At 68.0% G+C, this 17684-nt stretch overlaps 1 protein-coding gene across 1 annotated transcript; it reads left to right on the top strand.

The window, feature by feature from the left end:
- Positions 1 to 374: 374 nt before the first annotated feature.
- Positions 375 to 9024, top strand: TBKBP1 (TBK1 binding protein 1). The gene is made up of 9 exons (XM_075722957.1): positions 375 to 596; positions 678 to 800; positions 878 to 982; positions 1914 to 2067; positions 2166 to 2347; positions 2436 to 2485; positions 7399 to 7517; positions 7904 to 8649; positions 8896 to 9024. Exons 1-9 carry the CDS (start codon positions 375 to 377, stop codon positions 9022 to 9024), a joined length of 1830 nt encoding a protein of 609 aa, XP_075579072.1.
- The last annotated feature ends 8660 nt before the right edge of the window (positions 9025 to 17684 follow it).

Below are 17684 nucleotides of genomic sequence, written 5' to 3'. Positions count from 1 at the left end.
TGTGGGCGCTGCCAGGGCGCCCGTCCCCCCGCTTCCCCCGGCAGGGACAGAGGCCATCGTGTCCCCCCGCTGCCCCGGGGGACGCTGCGGGGTTGGAGCCGCTGCCGGCAGCGGCTCCCGGGATCGTCCTTCCTCCATCGCCCTTTGCCGCGGGGACACGCCGAGCTCCTGCAGACCCCGCTCTGTCCCCAGGACCCGGTCGGGCTCGGAGGGGGCTGATCCAAGACCGGATCCTGCACCCAGTGCCCCCGCAGCCCAGCCTGCTCCGGGGGCTTCAGGCTGCCCCCGGCTGGGTTCGTGCCCGCCTCACCCGGGGAGCGGGGCTGCAGGGTCACCCGCAGTTGTCTGTTCGTCCGTCCCACCCCAGGCAGGACATGGACTCCATGTTCGAGGACGACATCAGCATCCTGACGCAGGAGGCGCTGGGGCCGGACGAGGACTGGCTCGACAGTCCCACCACCGACCTCTCGGGTGAGATGTGCTCGGCCTCCCACTTCGCCCTCATCACCGCCTACGACGACATCAAGAACCGGCTGACGGGGCTGGAGAGGGAGAACTCCACGCTCAAGCGCCGGCTCAAGATGTACGAGGTCAAGGTGAGGGGCCAGGGGGGCTGGGTGGGGGGCAGCACGGGGCGGCCGGGGGTCCCCACTGATGCCTCTGCCCCGCGGCCGCAGTACCCGCTGATCGGCGAGTTCGGGGAGGAGCACATCTTCTCCCTCTACGAGGCCAAGGAGACGTCGCTGCTGAAGAGCGAGAAGGCGTCGCTGCAGCAGCAGCTCAACCAGTTCCAGCACGAGGTGAGCGGGGACGGCGGGGAGCGGGGACGCGGGGGGTCCCCGAGCTGCCCACCCACCCCTGCCTGCCTCCCCGGCAGCTGCAGAAGAGCAAAGAGCGGGAGGAGCAGCTGGAGGAGATGATCCAGGCCTACGAGAAGCTGTGCGTGGAGAAGGCTGACCTGGAGACCGAGCTCGGAGAGATGGTGGGTGCTGGCGGGTGCTGCTGGCGGGGACCGGTGCCGGGGGACATCGGGGTCCGCGTCCCCTCTCCGTGGCAGCAGCTGGGCAAATGGCTTCGCCGTCCCCCAGTGCCGCCGGTGCCACCGCCAGGACTCGGTGGGGATCAGGGCTGGGGGCCCGTGGCTGCTCGCCCCCCATTACGGCCACGCTGGGGGTTGTAGCGATGCACACAGCTCGGCTTTGTCCCTGTCGCTTCCCGCTCCCGCCCTGCCAAGGGATTCTCCCGGCTCCAGCGTGGTGCATGTCCCTGTCATGGCACTGCGTGCTCAGGGTCAGCTGGGCATCCCCGGCTTCCCCCATCCCAATAGATTGGATATTAGGAAAAAATTTCTTTACCGAAAGAGCGGTCAAGCGTTGGAATAGGCTGCCCAGAGAGGTGGTGGGGTCCCCATCCCTGGAGGGGTTCAAAAAACGGGCAGAGGTGGCACTTGGGGACATGGTTTAGTGGGCAGGGGGGTGTTGGGTTGATGTTGGACTGATGATCTTAGAGGTCCTTTCCAACCTAAGTGATTCCCAGTTTTACTTTCATTACAAAATAATCCAGCCCCCAAGCCAGGCAACATGAAATTATGACTCTCCCCTTAATTGGTTTGGTGGTGGACTTGGCAGTGTTAGGTCACTGGTTGGACTGGATGACCTTCAAGGTCTTTTCCAACCCAAACGATTCCATGATCCTGTGATCCAGCATGATGCTCTGCCAGCCCGGGGGGCCACCCGCTCCGTGCCACCCTCTTCCGGGCTGGCCACGTGCTGGGGACCGATCCCCCATCGCCCTGCCGCGACGGCCGCCCGCTCCACGGGCACCCCGAGCGCCGGGTCTGCCGGGGCAGGGCAGGATGAGCCCCGGGGAGGGGGTGCGGTGCCAGCGGGGCTCAGCCCTCTCCCCCCGGGCAGCGGGCGCTGGTGGAGACGCACCTGAGCCGCATCCGGAGCCTGGAGCAGCAGCTGCGGCAGCGCGACGGCGGCACCTTCCCCGGGCTGGGTGCCCCGCTGCCGGGCCAGGAGGTGCCTTTCCTCGCCCTGCACCCCAACCCCGGCTTGACCCACGGTGAGCTGCCCCCCTCCCTGCCCCGCGGGACCCCCCGGGACCCTCCGGCGGGGCAGCGCGGGTGCTGTGCCGGGGGCCGAGCCGTGCTCTGCCTGCAGTGCTGGAGCGTGCCGGGGGCTGGCAGAGCCGGGGGCTGGAGGCAGCGGCGGGGCGGCTGGAGGCCGAGCTGGAGGCGGCGCGGCAGGAGACCCAGCGCGCCCAGCACCGCGAGGAGCATCTCAAGGCCGAGTGCGAGCGGCTGCAGGCGGAGCTGAAGCACCTGCAGGACACCCGGGAGCAGGTACGGGGCAGGGGCCGGCCGTGCGGGACCACCCCCCATCCCCGGTGGGTGGGGGTCCGGGTGCTGACGGGACGTCTGCTCTCCCCAGGACCAGTCGGAGCGGGACATGGCCTGGGTGAAGAAGGTGGGCGACGACCAGTAAGTGCCGGGGGTGGACTGGGGCGAGGGCTGGACTGCGTCTTCAGGGTGAGCTCCCTTTGGGCAGGGTCCCCGGGGGCCTCCCCCCATTGAGGTGCCGCAGGCAGGTGGGATCCTGCACCCCAAAAGCCCCCGCTGCGCCCGGGGAGTTTGGAGTGGAACTGGGCTCCGGGCACGGGGTGGTCGCAGTCCGGCGTCCGGCACTGTACAGTCTGCGCGGTGCCGGCTCGGCGACTGTGCCGCTGCCTCCAGAGGGCACTGACGGCTTATGGCTGCGGTGCAGCACCGCGCAGCACCGAGCTGTGCCACGCAGCCATGCCAGGCTGCGGGATGCCAGCCTGGCTGTGCCGGGCAGCACCAGGAGCGTGTCCAGGCTGCTCAGGGCCGCTGGCTGCCCCTTCCGCAGCTCGCTCCGGCTCTGCGCCAAACCCTGCTCGGCAGCGTTGCTTTTTGCAATGGTGTAACCGATGTGGAGCCGTCGCGGTGCCGGGATTCCCTCCTCCGGCCCTCACACCTCCCCCTCGCTGCAGCCGTGAGTTCTGGGGGCTCCGTCAGGGCACCCCCAGGGGTGCCGCGTGGTGCTGGGACATGCGCTGAGCACCCCGGATTTGGGCATTTGGGCCAAGTCTGGGAAGGGCTGAGGAGAGCCGGCGGAGGCGGTGCGGCCGTGCCGGGGCAGGGGCTGCTTCCCGCAGCCGGACCCCGTAACCGTCCCCGGGGCCGACCCTGGCATCGGATGGGCGAAGCGGCCCTGTGCCGGTGCTGACTTTCCCCAAAAGCGGCCGTCTGTAACCCATTTAATCAGGCAACGGCCTCGTTACCCCGCTGCCCTCGCCGCTTCAGCCTCGCACGCCTGTCCCCACCGCGGCCGGCGCTCGCGAGGCCGCTGCAGCCAGACCACGCGCCCCTGTCCCCGTGTCCCCCCGTAGTACCGCGACGCCGGGCAGGACGCGCCGGGCTGGCATCGCGGCTCCTCCGGGCACGTCGGGCTGCGCCGGGGCTGGCAGCCTGCGCCAAGCCATGGACAGATAAAAGGTGACGTGTGGGGCCAGGAAGGTGCCGGAGTGTTGGGGGGGTCCCCCCCATCCCCCTTGTCCCCCCCTTCCTTTTTTTCCCGAGGTGTTGGATGCTTTTGCCGTTTTCTTGTCTTCCTGGCGTAAATCAGCGCGCAGGGCTCGGGGCGGGGGGGTTGGCTGCATCCGCATCCGCGCTGGCATCTCCGGGGGCTGCGGCCGGGCGGCTGCCGCCCCATCTCTCCGCCGCGCATCCCGGGGGGGGTCCCTCGATAACCCTCCCCACGCTTCCCCACGCTTAATTCACTTTATTTTTCGCGAAGCTCAGCCCCGCCGCGGCCGGGAGAGCTGAGCTCGGCCGCCCGTGCCGTCCGTCCCGCCGCGGGACCCCCCTCTCCCCGTCCCCCTGCCCACAATATCCAGCCCCCGCCGGGAAATAAAACTCCAAACGCACGTATTAACATTTCCCAAACCCACCTGGGTTTTAACCCCAGGTCACGGTGGGGAAACTGAGGCACGGCTGGCTCCGCGCCCTCACCCCCAGGCCTGGGGGCACCTTCCCCCCCTCCCCGGGCACAGCCTTTCCCTCCCCGGCCTTTTCTTGTAAATACGGCTCTTTTTTGTAACTGGCTCCTCTCCACCACTTTTTTTGGTGTGAAAGGTGCCTTATCGGCGCTTTCCATTTTCGGGTGACTTTTCTGGCTGGCTTTTGCCAAATTAGTCAGCGTGCCGCTGCGGTGCGAGCACGGGGTGGGGGTCCCTCCGGCCTCCCCCTTTTCTTTTTTTTTTTTTTTTTGTTTCTTTTCTTGGTTTTGTCCTTTTTTTTTTTTTTTGTCCTTTCTAAGCTCATGGCCGGTCCTGCTTGCGCTTCCTCGGAAGGGGGCCGGGGAAATTCGGGAGCCAAATCACGGGGAAGCCCCGGGGGGAGCGGGGTGGGGTGTGCCGGGGGATGGAGGGTGCTGGCGAGGGCCGGGGGATGCTTTGCAGGATCCGTCCCCAGGACATCGCCGCTGACACCCAGGGGTGACACGGTGCCGAAAACCGGGGGGGTTGGGTGCGGATGGGTCCAGGACCCCCCCGCCAGCCCCGTGCCTCTTGCTGCCCTGCTGCTGACACTGTTTTGGTGGGATTTTATGGGTTTTAATGAATCTTACACCCATGGGTGCCCGTGCCGGGGCTGCCGCTGTGCTCGCCACCTCCTTTGCCCGCGCTGGCTGCACTGGGACACCCCCATCCCCTGCTGCCCTCCCCGGCTCCCCCCACCCCAATCCTGCGGCAAAGGGGGGGCCGAGCGGCTGCTGGGTTCGTGGCCGGCCCCTCCCCAGCCCACGCTCCCCCCGGCCCGGCGGCGATGGCAGCTACGCCTGCGGTTCCTGCTTTTATTTCAGTCTTCGCCGGCTTCTTGTTTACCAGGTATGACTTGCTTGAGGTCACCCCTTCCTCCCCCCCCACTCCGCTGTCCCCCCACCCAAAGGGGGGGGTCTGCATCCTGACCAGCACCCACGCACCGCAGATTAACGTTGCCGACGCGGGGTGGGGGCCAGCCCCGGTGCCGGTGCTGGGAAGATGCCCTCGTGTGTGTCCCCCGCCTCGGGTTCGCCGGGGTGCCGGGGCGGGGGGGGTCAGCGCTGCGGCGGGGCGGGAGGGATGCGATGTGGTTGACATCTCGCCGGGTACCGACCGCGCCGCGGGGGTGCTGGGTAGCGTTTGCCGGGGCAGGGGGCGGACAGCGGCATGGCAAGGCCGTGTCGCTTCACCCCCCCGGCTGGGTCCCGTGCTTCCCAGCGGGTGCTTTTTCGGGGGGACGCATTGCACCCCAGCCCCTCCGTGTGTCCCCAGCCCCTCGCTTCGGTGGTTGCAGCCGGGGGGCTCAGCCGTGCTTGGCAGCCCCGCCGTCCCCCCCGCCGCTGGCCACAGCGTCTCTGGCTGGGGACAAGGAGGGGACACGATGCCGGTCATCCTGCCGGGGACAAGGAGGGCACACGATGCCCACCGTCCTGCCAGGGCCACGGAGGACCCCCGCGGTCCCGCGGGATCGGGCCGCTCTCGCTGGAGCAGCGATGCTCCGTGGCGCTTTCGGCAGCCGGGCAGGCGTGGGCGGCTGGGTTTTCGGCGGCTGTTTTGTTCTCACGGCTTATCTGCAGTTGCGTATCAAAACCCCACGGTTTGCCCCAAATCAGAGCTTTTTTTTTTCTTGGGGGGGGGGGGGGGGGGGGTACCAAGACCCCCCCACCTTTCCCTCCCCCCAGCACCAAACCTCCCCAAAAGCCTGGCAGAGCCCGCAGCAGGGGCGCGTGGGGCAGGTCCCGTGCAGGAGGGGTCTTGGCAGGGTGCCCTGCGTGGGGGCTGGGGGCTGCTCATCCCCGTCCCCCCCCCCCACCCCCCCGGCACCGCTCGCTCCTCCGCCCCAGCGCTGCGGTTTTGGTGCTTCCTCCCTGCGCCTCGGCGCGGCTTCGGGGAGGGGGGCTGGGGTGGCCCCCCGTGGGAGCGGCCGAAATCCAGCAGCGGGGCTGGGGGAGCTGGGACCCCCCCACCCCTGCTTTGGGGAGCAGCCGCAGCCTCGGCGCCGGGGGCCCGGGCTCGGAGCCGGGCGCCCACGATGGACCACAGAGGGGAAACTGAGGCAGGAGAGGTGGGAGCGGGGGGTCTCGGGGGCAGTCGTGTCCAGGGATGTCCCTGGGTGCCCGGGACCCTGGTGCCACCCTGGCAGGGCCGTGGGCACTCTGGGGGCGCGGCACAGGGACCCGGCCAGGGAAATGTCGGTCGTCTTCTCTCTTTCTTTTTCACTTTGTTTTCTTTTTCTCTCTTTCTCCGTCTTATTTTCCTCTTTTTTCTTTTCTTTCTTCTTTTTTCTTTTTTCTTTTCTTTTTTCTTTTTTCTTTCTTCTTTTATCTCTTTTCTTATTTCTTTTCTTTTCTCTTTTTTCTTTTCTTTTTTCTCTTTTTTCTCTTTTATCTTTTTTCTTTTCTCTTTTCTTTTCTCTTTTCTTTTCTCTTTTCTTTTCTCTTTTCTTTTCTCTTTTCTTTTCTCTTTTCTTTTCTCTCTTCTTTTCTCTCTTCTCTCTTCTTTTCTCTCTTCTCTCTTCTTTTCTCTCTTCTCTCTTCTTTTCTCTTTTCTCTCTTCTTTTCTCTTTTCTCTCTTCTTTTCTCTTTTCTCTCTTCTTTTATTTTCTTTCCTTTTCTCTCTTCTCTCTTCTTTTCTCTCTTCTTTTCTCTCTTCTTTTCTCTCTTCTTTTCTCTCTTCTTTTCTCTCTTTTCTCTCTTCTCTCTTCTTTTTTCCTTTTTTTCTTCTCTTCTTCCCTTCTTTTTCTTCCCTTCTTTTTCTTCCCTTCTTTTTCTTCCCTTCTTTTTCTTCCCTTCTTTTTCTTCCCTTCCTTTTCGTCTCTTCTTTTTCTTTTCTCCCGCCGATGAGATGACAGGAGGGCGGGCAGGGGCAGACCTGTCGGCTGCTGTTACGAGCGGCGTCTCCCGGGTCCCCAGGGTGTCACAACGGCTCAGTTGAACTCTCCGCACGCGGCGCAGGAGGATGCGTCGAGCCCCCAGCCCCGCGGGGCCCTCGGGAGACGGCTTCTCCCTTCGCATCACCGCAGAGAATATGGTTTTGAAAAGCGACACCGAAGTTGGGGAAGAATTGATGACTTTGTCAGGGCCTCCGAGAGCTGGGAGCGGGGAGCGCGGCACCCACCTCCCTCCCGCTCCCAGCTGCTCCCGCTCGCACGGGGCGGCCACGGGTGTGATGCCGGGCGGTGCCCAGCCACAACTTTTCCATTTTGAATTAAAAACCTGAATTTGGGTTGGTTTTGGGTGCGTCCTGCAGCACCCTATGGCAGGGCCCCCCCCCTGCCCCGAGCCGGGGGACCAGGGCTGCTTCGCCCTCGGTGACGCTTCGTCCCTGCTGCAGGGTGAACCTGGCGCTGGCCTACACGGAGCTGACGGAGGAGCTGTGCCGCCTGAGGAACCTCAGCTCCCTGCAGAGCCAGATCCTCCGCGCCCTGCTGCAGGAGAAGAGCCTCAACGGCGGTAAGGGGGGGCCCGGGGGGCTGCACCCCACGCCTGGACGGGGCTGGGATGCGAAATACGGGGAGACCACGCTGGCTGCCCTCCTCCGGCCGGTGCTGAGCTCCTGGGTGTGTCCGTCCCCGGGGAGCGTCCGTCCCCCGGGAGCACCCATCCCCGGCAGCACCCATCCCCGGCAGCATCCATCCCCGGCAGCACCCATCCCTGGGAGCATCCATCCCCAGCAGCACCCATCCCTGGGAACATCCCTCCCACCGGGGATCCCCCCAGCCGCATCCCCCCGTCCGTCCGGGATGCACGTGGGTGACAAGGGATATTTTCTGTGCCACCAAGCTGACGGGGGGTATTTTCTGTGCTCCCTCCCTCCCCGACCCCCTTTTGCTTTGCAGCCCAGCGCCATTCCCCGCTCTCCCAGTGCCATTCCCCAGCCCAGCAGCGCCGCTCGCCCGCCCCGCAGTGCCCCTCGCCCGCTCCGCCGGGGCGTTCGCCGGCACCCCAGTGCCAGTCGCCAGCGCTGCAACGGCGCTCGCCGGGACCCCCCAGCCAGTCACCGGCCCAGCAGCGCCGCTCGCCAGCCCCCGGCCCCTGCCAGTCCCCTGCCCAGCAGCGCCGGTCCCCGGTGCCCCCCTCCAGCCAGTCGCCCGCCCAGCAACGCCGGTCCCCGGCACCGCCGCCTTGCCCGTCCCCGGCCTCGGCGTCGCCACACCGGCTCCCCGGCGAGCGGATGGAGCTGGGCTACGCCAAACCCTCCAGCCACCACATCAAAGCCGGCTTCCAGGGCCGCCGCAGCTACTCGGAGGTGAGCAACGTGGCCCTGTACCAGCAGAGCCGCTCGCTCTGGCTCCAGCCCGAAGCCTCGACGCTCCCCAAGCACCGGCCCTACGGCGAGGTGTACCTGGGGGGCGCGGGGGCCCCCCTGAGCGCCCGCGAGCCCTTCGAGGAGCACGTGCGCTTCGAGAAGCAATCGTCGGACGAAGAGGAGTGGGCGCTCCCCAGCCCCCCCAGCCCCGAGGTGGGGGCCATCCGCTGCGCTTCCTTCTGCGCCGGCTTCCCCGTCCCCGACGCCGACGCCGTTCACCGGACGGCCGCTGCCTACGCCCGGGCAGAGCACGCCCAGTCCTGGCCCTCGATCAACGTAAGCGGGACCCCCCCCGCCCTGTGGCTGTGTTGCGGCCGGTTGGGGCGGGGGGAATAGGCAAGGGAACCCCCCCCGCCGCGCGGGCAGGGCGATCGCCCCGCAGCGTGCCTCAGTTTCCCCGTCTCCGACGGGCTGCGCAGCATCCCAGCCGGCGGCGGGCGGGTGCTGGGGAGGGGGCGGGGAGGGGATGCGGTCCCTGCAGGGAGCGGGCGGTGGGCTCAGCACCGCTCTGTGCCCCCGCAGCTGCTGCTGGAGACGGCGGACTCGGAGGTGCGGAGCTGCCCGCTGTGCCAGCTGGCCTTCCCCATCGGCTACCCGGACGATGCCCTGGTGAAGCACATCGACTCGCACCTGGAGAACAGCAAGATCTGAGCCTTCCCCCCCGCCTTCCCCGGTCTCTGGATGCTGCATGAAAACACACACGGAGCGACACGGCTCCCGAAATACCTCCAAGTCTTCAGTAGCTACAGAAAGACTGAGCCCCCCCCACCCCACCCCGGAGCCCCCGGCCCCCCGTAAGTGGGCTCCTCCGCTCCCGCCTCGCCCCGGCCCTGCGTCTGCCCTGGGTTTGGATGCTCGAATCGGGGTGCTGGGACGCCACCGTCCTGCACGGCGGCTGGAGGGGACCTGTCTGCGCCCTTGGGTGTCATCTGCGCCCTTGGGTGTCGCTGCTTGATCTCAGGGAGGATTCGAGGGGCCGAGTCCTGGATCCGGCCCCCAGGAAGCAGGCGAAGGGAAGGGGCTGCCCCTTCCCCGGCTCCTTGGGTCAGAGCTGGGTTTGGGGGGGGTGGGAAGGGGGGGCAGCTGCTTGTTCTTGGCCCCCCTCGCCTCGTCCCACCGGTTCAAGCATCTTTCCACTCTTTTACATTAAAAGCACTCCCCCCCCCCTCCCCATTTCTCCCCCCTCCCCACAACGATGCTGCTGAGAAACGAGCCCCAGGCACAGCATGGGACCCCCACCATTGCACTGGGCTCCACGGCCCGGGGGCTCCCCCTGACCCTGGCCCCCCCGGCGTGGGGACAGCGCAGCCCCCCACAGCCCCCCCCCCCCCGCAGCCCCCCCTGCTTTAGCCTGGGGCTGCAGGTGGCTGCTCCCCCTGAGCCCCCCACCCCGTCTCCCCCCCCCACCACGTTCAATCTACCTCAAAGCCGCCGGGAGAGGGGGGGTCCATGGCGCCGTCCCCACTCCGCGCTGCATGTCCCCCCCCCGTGCCACGGCGCGCGCACCCCCCACGCACCCCCAGGGGCTCGGCCGGGTGCAGCCCCCCCAACACTGCACCAGGCCCCCCCCCCGGGGCGGAGGGACCCGCGCTCTCTGCAACGCCACCGACTCCAATAAAACCTTCCCAGCGCCCAAAATGCCGTGGGGGGCCGAAGCCGTCTCCTCTTTTCGGGTCCCCAGGGTGGGAGCCCCGGGGGTGCCAGGCTGTGGGTGCTCCCCGGGGCGGGGGGCGAGGCTGGCGCTGGCACATCCAGCCCCGGCAGAGCCCACTCGTGTCAGCGGGGCTGCCGTGGGGGTGACGGGGTTCGGGGTGCCGGCTGTGGGTAAACCTGCGCCTGTGGCCCCGTTCCCAGCGCGGCAGCGCGTTTCAGGTTTACTGGCCTGGCAGGCGAGAAGAAATGGGACAATCAAAAGCAAAACAAAAACCATCGCCAGCCCCAGGGGTGACGGCAGGGGCACGGCCAAACCCCGGCCCCCGCGGTGCCAGCGCTGGCGTGCGGCTGGAGCGGTGCTTTCGGGGTCCCCTTGCAGCTGGGGACATCCCCCACCACCACCACGCAGGGCTTGTCTCACGCCTGGGGGGCTGTGGGGTGGGCACGGGGGGATCGTGGTCGTGGGGATGCCAGCACGGGTGCCAGGCTCGGCTCATCCTCGGTGCTCGTGGCACGACGGCACGGCCCCGAGCCGCTCACCCTGGTGATGCTGAACGTCCCCGGGGTGACACACGGGGGGTAAAACGGACGCGGAGCCCCCCAGCCCTACGTGGGACCCCGGCGCGGAGCAGCCGTGCCCTTCACCGTTATTTGGGAGAGGGGAGCAGAGGGACGACGCCAAACCCGGCGAGGAGCCGATGGGCGAGCAGCGCGGCGCGGGGGAGAGCGTGCGGCCCCGAAGGCGGCGGGGCTGGGACCGCAGAGGAAGCGAACAGCCCACGAGGTGCCGGGTAAGCGAAACACCGAGCGGGGCAGCGCCGCAGGCAGCCCGAAGCCGGAGTCGGGGCTGCAAAGGGAGGGGGTGCCCTCGGGCACGATGCTGGGGCGATGGTCGCGGTGGATCCCCGGCAGCGGGCGGAGGTCGGGGAGGGCAGCCGGGCTTCGCGCCTCCGTCGCCTGCCCGCACTCGGCCTCCGTACGGGCTGCTGCGCCTCCCGCCAACAGCGCCAGCGAACCGGCCGAGGCGGGGGGACCCCGCCAGGCTCGGGGTCTGGGGGGGCGATGGTGAGGGTGCTCCTGGTTAGCTGGGAGGAAGGGTCTGCCCCGTGCACGGGGAAGCCCCGTCCCTCCCACCGTGGGTACCGCCACTCCGGCAGCGCTGCCGAGACCCACTCCTCTGTGTTATTGTAGGGCCTACAGCCTCCCTGCCTGCGGGCTGAGGGTCAGGGGCGGCCCCGTGGCTGATTTTGTGCCCTGTGGGGGTGCACAACCTCGGTGCTGAGACACCCTGAAACTTGGCTGCCTTTGAGAAATCCCAGCCCCTGCCTGCCCTGGCTTTGGCTGGGCACATCCATGTGATGAGTTGTGACCGTCCTCTGGCCTCTCTGCCCCGGGGGAGGCTGCAGGAGGCGGCGGGGGCTCCGGACCAGCTCCCCGAGCGTGACCCTGAGCAGGGCACGGAGCCGGTTCCCAGGCACTGCGGCACGGCAGGCTGCGGGGCGATGGTGTGAAGGAGATAGGCCCCGTGCTGCCGGTGAGGCAGCGCGGCAGCGGGCGTTATCACAAGCTGATCTCTGCATCTGGCAGGGGAGGGAGAGGAAGAGCAGCCCCTGCCCAGGGCTGAGCCGGATCCGGCCCCTCGGCTGGGCACCGGCAGCCCTGGGGTGCCCACAGCGATGGGGGGGCTGAGCTGAGGGGCAACGCGGTGGCCCCCATGCAGACGCGACGCTGCGGGGAAGGTTCCCAAAAAGAGCAAACTGGGAGCGGCGGGGTGTTGCATCCCCCCTGGGGACAAAGCCTGATCCACACCTGGGGTGGCATCGAGGGCGGCCGGCCTCTTCTGCACCTGTCCACCAGTTTGGACTGGAAATGCAGTGGGACGGGGGTGGAGGGGGGGGGCCTGGTGGCGGGCAGGGGGTGCCCGGCCCCCACCCTCTCCCGCCACCCACTCTGCCCCCTGGCTCCTCTCTCTTTTTTTGAAATCACGTGATAAATGTCAAACGGCGGGTGCCGTTACTCATCCCGCCGCCGACTCAGCACCGCTTTCCTCCGGGGGCGGCTGCCACTGAGTCAGGAGGCTGCTGGGCTCCCCCAGGGGTGCGGGGACCCCCGGCCCCCCAAAACACCTCCGGCTCCTGGGCCGTGTGGGAGGAGCCGGGCAGCTCCGGGGACACGCATCACCCCGGGGAGATGCGTCCCCGTCCCCAGTGCACGACGCTCGTGTGAGTTCAGGGGTCCTGGCGCCCCGGGTTTGGGGCGTTCGCCTGCGACGCCGCTGCCCCGCTCCTCTGCCTTTGCGTGGCGCTGGGGGGGACGGAGGGCCGGCTGCGGCCCTGGTGTGCTCCTGCTTGCCGGGCGCACGAGGCTCGGTGCCCAGCGGTTGCACCGTGCCTGCGGTCGCGGGGCCGAGCACCTCGCCACGTCCCGTGAGCAGGATGTGGGCACATCACCGCCCCCCCCGCACCCCCACCCGTGGGGGACCACCCCAGCTCAGGCCCACTCTGCGGGGGGAAACCCTGAGACGTCCCCACCGCACGAGGCACCCGATGCCTCCCGTGCCTCAGTTTCCCTCACCCACCCCGCTGCGGCTCCACCGCCCGGCGTGCAGGGCAAGTGGGGCTGCCCGAGGGAGGGGGTGTGTGGTCCCGTTTCCTCCGACCCCCCCCACCCCCGGGTGCCACCGCCTCCTCGCACCTTGCAGGAGGGAGCTGCAAACCGCAGCGCTGGGCTGTGGTTTTGGTCTCGCCCTCACCCCCCGGGGCGGCAGGGCTTTCGCCTGGGGCGCCTGCCCGGGGCTGAACCGGCTGCTCCTGGGGGCCAGTGCCCCCCAGGCTGCCTGACCACCTTGCAGGGCTCAGGGTGCCACCATGCCACCCATGCGTGGCACCTCCCCGCTGCAGTCCTGGTCCCCAAATCCACCCCGGGACCACCACTGCAGCTGCCCTGCCCCAAGGGTGCTGAGGTGGGGGGACGTGGCCCCGCTGTCCCCAGGGCTCCGGGCAGGGGACCGGGGGGCTGGGAGCATCCCCCGCTGCCGCAGACGTCGCGCCCCGCTCCCCACGGCGACAGCCGAGAACCGGGATGAGGCGGCGGCCAGGGCCGGGGGTCTGGCGCGGGGGTGCCGCCGGCAGCAGCGGGTGGGAGGACCCACGTCGGGGCTCGGGGGCTCTCGGCGGGGGTCAAGCGTCCGGCTGGACCCACCGGGTCCCTGCTGTGACCTGGCTGTGCCGGCTGCGGTGACAAGGGACGAGGCGGTCCCGCCACAGCCGTGAGAGCGCTGGGCTGCGGAGGGCTTCCTGCGGTGGCAGGGGCTGGGGTCCGTCTCCTCCAGCCCGTCCCGAGGGCAGCGGGAGCATCCCCCGGGGGGATCATCACCCGAAACAGCGGGGACGGCCCAGCCCCTGCACAGAGCAGCCCCCTCCCCACGCCGCGGCTGTGCCCCCCACCCATGGTGGCACACGCCGCAGCACGCCTGGCTCCGCGTCCCCCACGCCGGCCCGGCATCGCAGCAGGTCACACCTCGCCGTTTCCTATGTGGCAACTTTCTTTTTCTTTTTTTTTTTTTTTTCCCAGCAGAAAACCCCTCTTATTTTGGGCCCGTTGAAAGGTTTCTCTTTCCAACAGGCTTTCGGGTTGTTTTTTTTTTTTCTTTTCTCGGCTTTTCTATCATTTAGGGGAAAAATGAAGCAATGCTCACTGCTCAGGTCCCGCTTTCTCCCGCAGCTGGGTCCTGTGACTCTGGGGAGACGGGGACCAGGGATGCTCCTGCCCCATTGCTGGGTCTTTGCCCCATTGCTGGGTGTTCGGGGCCAGCTCCAAGCAGGGAGGGACGGCGGTGAGAGCCAGACCCAGCGTCCCCAGCTGCGCGCACCGGGAAGGGTATTCTCTGATGTCTAGTAAGGGTTGTGCTGATGTCTGGCCCTGGGTGTTTCTTGCTCCTTCCAACTTTGCCCGCTGAAGGGCTCCGTACGCTCGTGGGGATCACCCGCCTGCACAAGCTGACCCCCCCCCAAACCGGGCTGGAGGGATCCCCGTGGCTCCAGGATGGCCCCAGGGGACCCCCCCGGATCAGTTTAGGGGCTGCGGCGGCAGCTCGGCCCAGCTCCCCTCCGTCGGGGTTTATAGGAAACGGTGCTGCGAGAAAGCGCCCGGCGCTCCTGCCTGGGTGAGCGTTTCTTTCCAGCCGTGGGCGCCGAAAGGCCCCTCTCTGCCGCGGATCCGGTGTGAGTCAAAGCCGGAGCCCTGGGGTTTAACCACAAGCCCCAGAGCTGCCGTGTCATGGGGGAGCATTGCCAGAGGCGTTTATAAGAAATGGAGGGGCTGCCCGGCTGGGGGAAGGGACCCTGGCCGGCGCGGGGGGCTTTGCCCACATCCTGGGGGAGAAGCCTTTCGGCTCCGCGGGCAGAGGCGGCACGACCGGTGGGTGCGGCGGTGGCCGCGGGCTCTCGGCCCACGTCTTCTGCAAAGGTCTCAGGGCTGCTGCACTTCGACTTCTCAGCTCGGCCCCTTCCCAGGGCTGCCTGCATTGCCCTGGGGTGCCCGCATCACGCCAGGGTGCTCGCATCACCCCAGGGTGCCAGCGTCCAAGCTGGGTACCTGGTGCCCGCACCACCCTGGGTGCCCACATCACCCTGGGGTGCCCGCATCACCCTGGGGTGCCTGCATCCAAGCCGGGGTGCTTGGTCCCTCCATCACCCTGGGGTGTCTGCATCCAAGCCGGGGTGCTTGGTCCCTCCATCACCCTGGGGTGTCTGCATCCAAGCCGGGGTGCTTGGTCCCTGCATCACCCTGGGGTGCGTGCATCCAGCCAGGGGGTCTGGTCCCTGTGTCACCCCAGGGTGCCTGCATCCAGCCAGGGGGTCTGGTCCCTGCGTCACCCTGGGGTGCGTGCATCCAGCCAGGGGGTCTGGTCCCTGCGTCACCCCAGGGTGCCTGCATCGCCCCAGGGTGCCCGTCTCAGGCAGCAGTTGCCGGTCTCTCCCCTGCCAGCTCCGGCTCTGGTTGCGGCACCGCTCGCTGCTGGTCCCCTTCCCACACGTGTGCCGGCAGCTGCCTGACCTTTCGCAGATGCTCTTCCTGGAGAGACAGAAGGTTTTCGCACGTGCCTCGCCCTCCCCAGCCCCGGCTCCCTGCAGCCTCCGGGGGAGCAGTGGTGGCTCCTGCGGCCCCCAGGGACCTCCTGCCCTTCACGCCGGGGATGTGCCGACCCTACTGCCCCGGGGAGCGTGTGGCATGTCCCCTCCTGGCCAAGCCACCCCGGTGTCCATCCTCGTCCTCGTGACGGGATCGGCTCTTTAGCATCCATCTGTGGTGACCCCCCCCGCCGCCCATTCCCAACCATCGGGGGGCCGCGGCCTCAAATAACAGCGGGGGGGACACACACACAGCCCCGGCTGCCATGTGCCCAGCGCCGTCACGGATGCTGCGGAGAGACAAGTGCCACCGGGCCCCCCGGGGACCCACAGGCTGCCGGCCCGACCCCGGCCTCGCACGCGGGACCCGCCATCTCGCTGCGGGGAGGTGACGGAGCCAACGCGCCGTGACATGGGCCTCGCGCCTCCCCCCGGCACCCCGCCGCGGCCAGCGCCTCGCCAAGCGCCTGCCGGGGGGGACTTCACGGCTGTCACAACCCATCTGCGTTGGGGGCCGCGTCTGCTGGCGCCGTAAGTGGGGTTAAACTCGGGGTCACCCAGATCGAGCATCCAAGGAGGGGGGGGTCTAGTGGAAGACAAACACCCCCCCCCCCCCAAATCCCCCTGTGCCCTGGCACCCCCTGTCCCCGGTTGCCGCCGGGCTGGGATGCAGGGGGTGATGCTCCGTGATGCGGGGAGCGCTGGGGATGCAGCGGAGGGAGGACGGAAAAACGCATCCCCCTGGTCCCCGCGCAGCTCCTGGGGACAGCACGGTGGTGGCCGGCCATGGTGGTGGCCCTGCGGCAGACGTGTCCCCGGGGAGCTGCTCCTCAGCTCTTGCTACGGGTCCTGGCTCTCACTGCAACCGCAGGGACCCACGGGGCCGTGACAGTCATGACCCGCCGGTGGCCCCGCTCTGGCCGGTGGCCCGAAATCCAGCACCAGGCGGGCACCCGGGGGCCATCGACACCCGCGCCTGCAGCATGAACTCCCTGTGACCGCCGGGACGGCAGCCACAGCCACCACCAGCGCGCAGCCACCCCAGGCACCGGCCGCCCTTTTGGGGAGCGCAGCCCCAGCACTCCCTGCTGCAACCCTGCCCTGAACCCCCTCCACGGGAATCCTCGGGCATCCGTGGCATCCCGGCGGGGCGGCTCGGGGCTGGAAAAGTGGCATTTTGGGGACAAACCCGGCCCCGCTTGTGCCAGTGGGAGCATTCTGGTCTGATGCCGAGCCCCGGCGCTTGGGAGGAGCTGGGCTTCGGGCAGGTGGGATTTGGGGCTGGGGTCCCACCACCCATGGTGCCGACAGCGCATCCCATCCCCTTCCGCCTCTACCGCACCCCTCCCTCATTTTCGGCTCCCCCCGCCGCCGCTCGGGCTCGCACCGTGCCGGCTGGACCCGCGGGCGGCTCCTTTTAACCAGCGGCTGAAATGAAACCGGCTCCAGCTCCTTCCCCCTGACCTATTTTTAACATTTGATTGGAATTTTTTTTTTTTTTTTTTTTTCTCTTCCCGCGCGCCCGGCCCCGGGTGCGACCGCGGTGTCAGCCCCGCGTCACATCAATTAACGCGCGCGGGGCATCATTTGTCACTTTGCATTTCCCAAAGGCCCCTCGCCGTGCCGCCGCGGCGGTGGTGGGCGCACGCCGGGCTGGGTGTGCCCCACCGCAGGATGGGTGCCAGGGATGCTCCTCCTGCCCGGCATTTCGGGGTGCCCAGCTCTGCGTGGTGGGGATCCAGCGGTCGGTGCTGCCATCCGCTTTGGTGGGGTCCCGCTGCTGGGTGGGAGGGTCCCCGGTGAGGGTCGGGACACCCAAGCGCGGCCCCCCCCAGCCCCGAGCAGCCGGTGTGACACCTCCACTTCCGTCGGCAGGGCCCCCACGGGTATTTTTAACTCCCGGCTTTGCCGTTTGGCACGCAGCGAGTGTCCGTCCTCGCCGCTGCCCTGCCTCCGGCTGCCTCCCCCAGCCCCTGCTGCCCTCCGGGGCAGGATCGGACCCTCCGGAGCTGTGTGGGTCCCTGTGGGACTGCATGGGACCTGATGGGACAGGATAGGACCCAGTGGGACAGGATAGGACCCAGTGGGACAGGATGGCACCCAATGGGGCAGGATTGGACCCTATGGGGAATGATCAGCCCCTGCATGGCAGGGTAGGACCCTGCAGAGTGGGATGGGACCCTGTGGAGTGGGACTGGATGCTGCAGGAGAGGATGGGACCCAGCGAGGCAGGATGAGACCCTACCCGGTAGGGCAGGACCCTGCAGCACAGGATGGGAACTTATGGAGCAGGATGGGGCCCTATAGAGCAGGATTGCTTCCTACAGGGCAGGATGTGGGGCTGGAAAGCAGGACCAGGCTCTGTAGGGCAGGATCAGACCCTGCGGGGGAAGATGGGACCCTTCAAGGCAGCGCTGGTCCCTGCGGTGCAGGATTGAACCCTATGGTACAGGGTAGGATCCCATGTGGCAGGACCTGGAGACCCAGCTGGGGCCCAGCGGGACCGACGGGACCTCGAGGGGCAGG

Source organism: Pelecanus crispus, chromosome 18 (genome assembly GCF_030463565.1).
Source record: "Pelecanus crispus isolate bPelCri1 chromosome 18, bPelCri1.pri, whole genome shotgun sequence".
NCBI classification, from domain to species: domain Eukaryota; kingdom Metazoa; phylum Chordata; class Aves; order Pelecaniformes; family Pelecanidae; genus Pelecanus; species Pelecanus crispus.
Note: the sequence above shows the minus strand (reverse complement) of the source record. Positions and strands in the feature narration are given on the sequence as shown.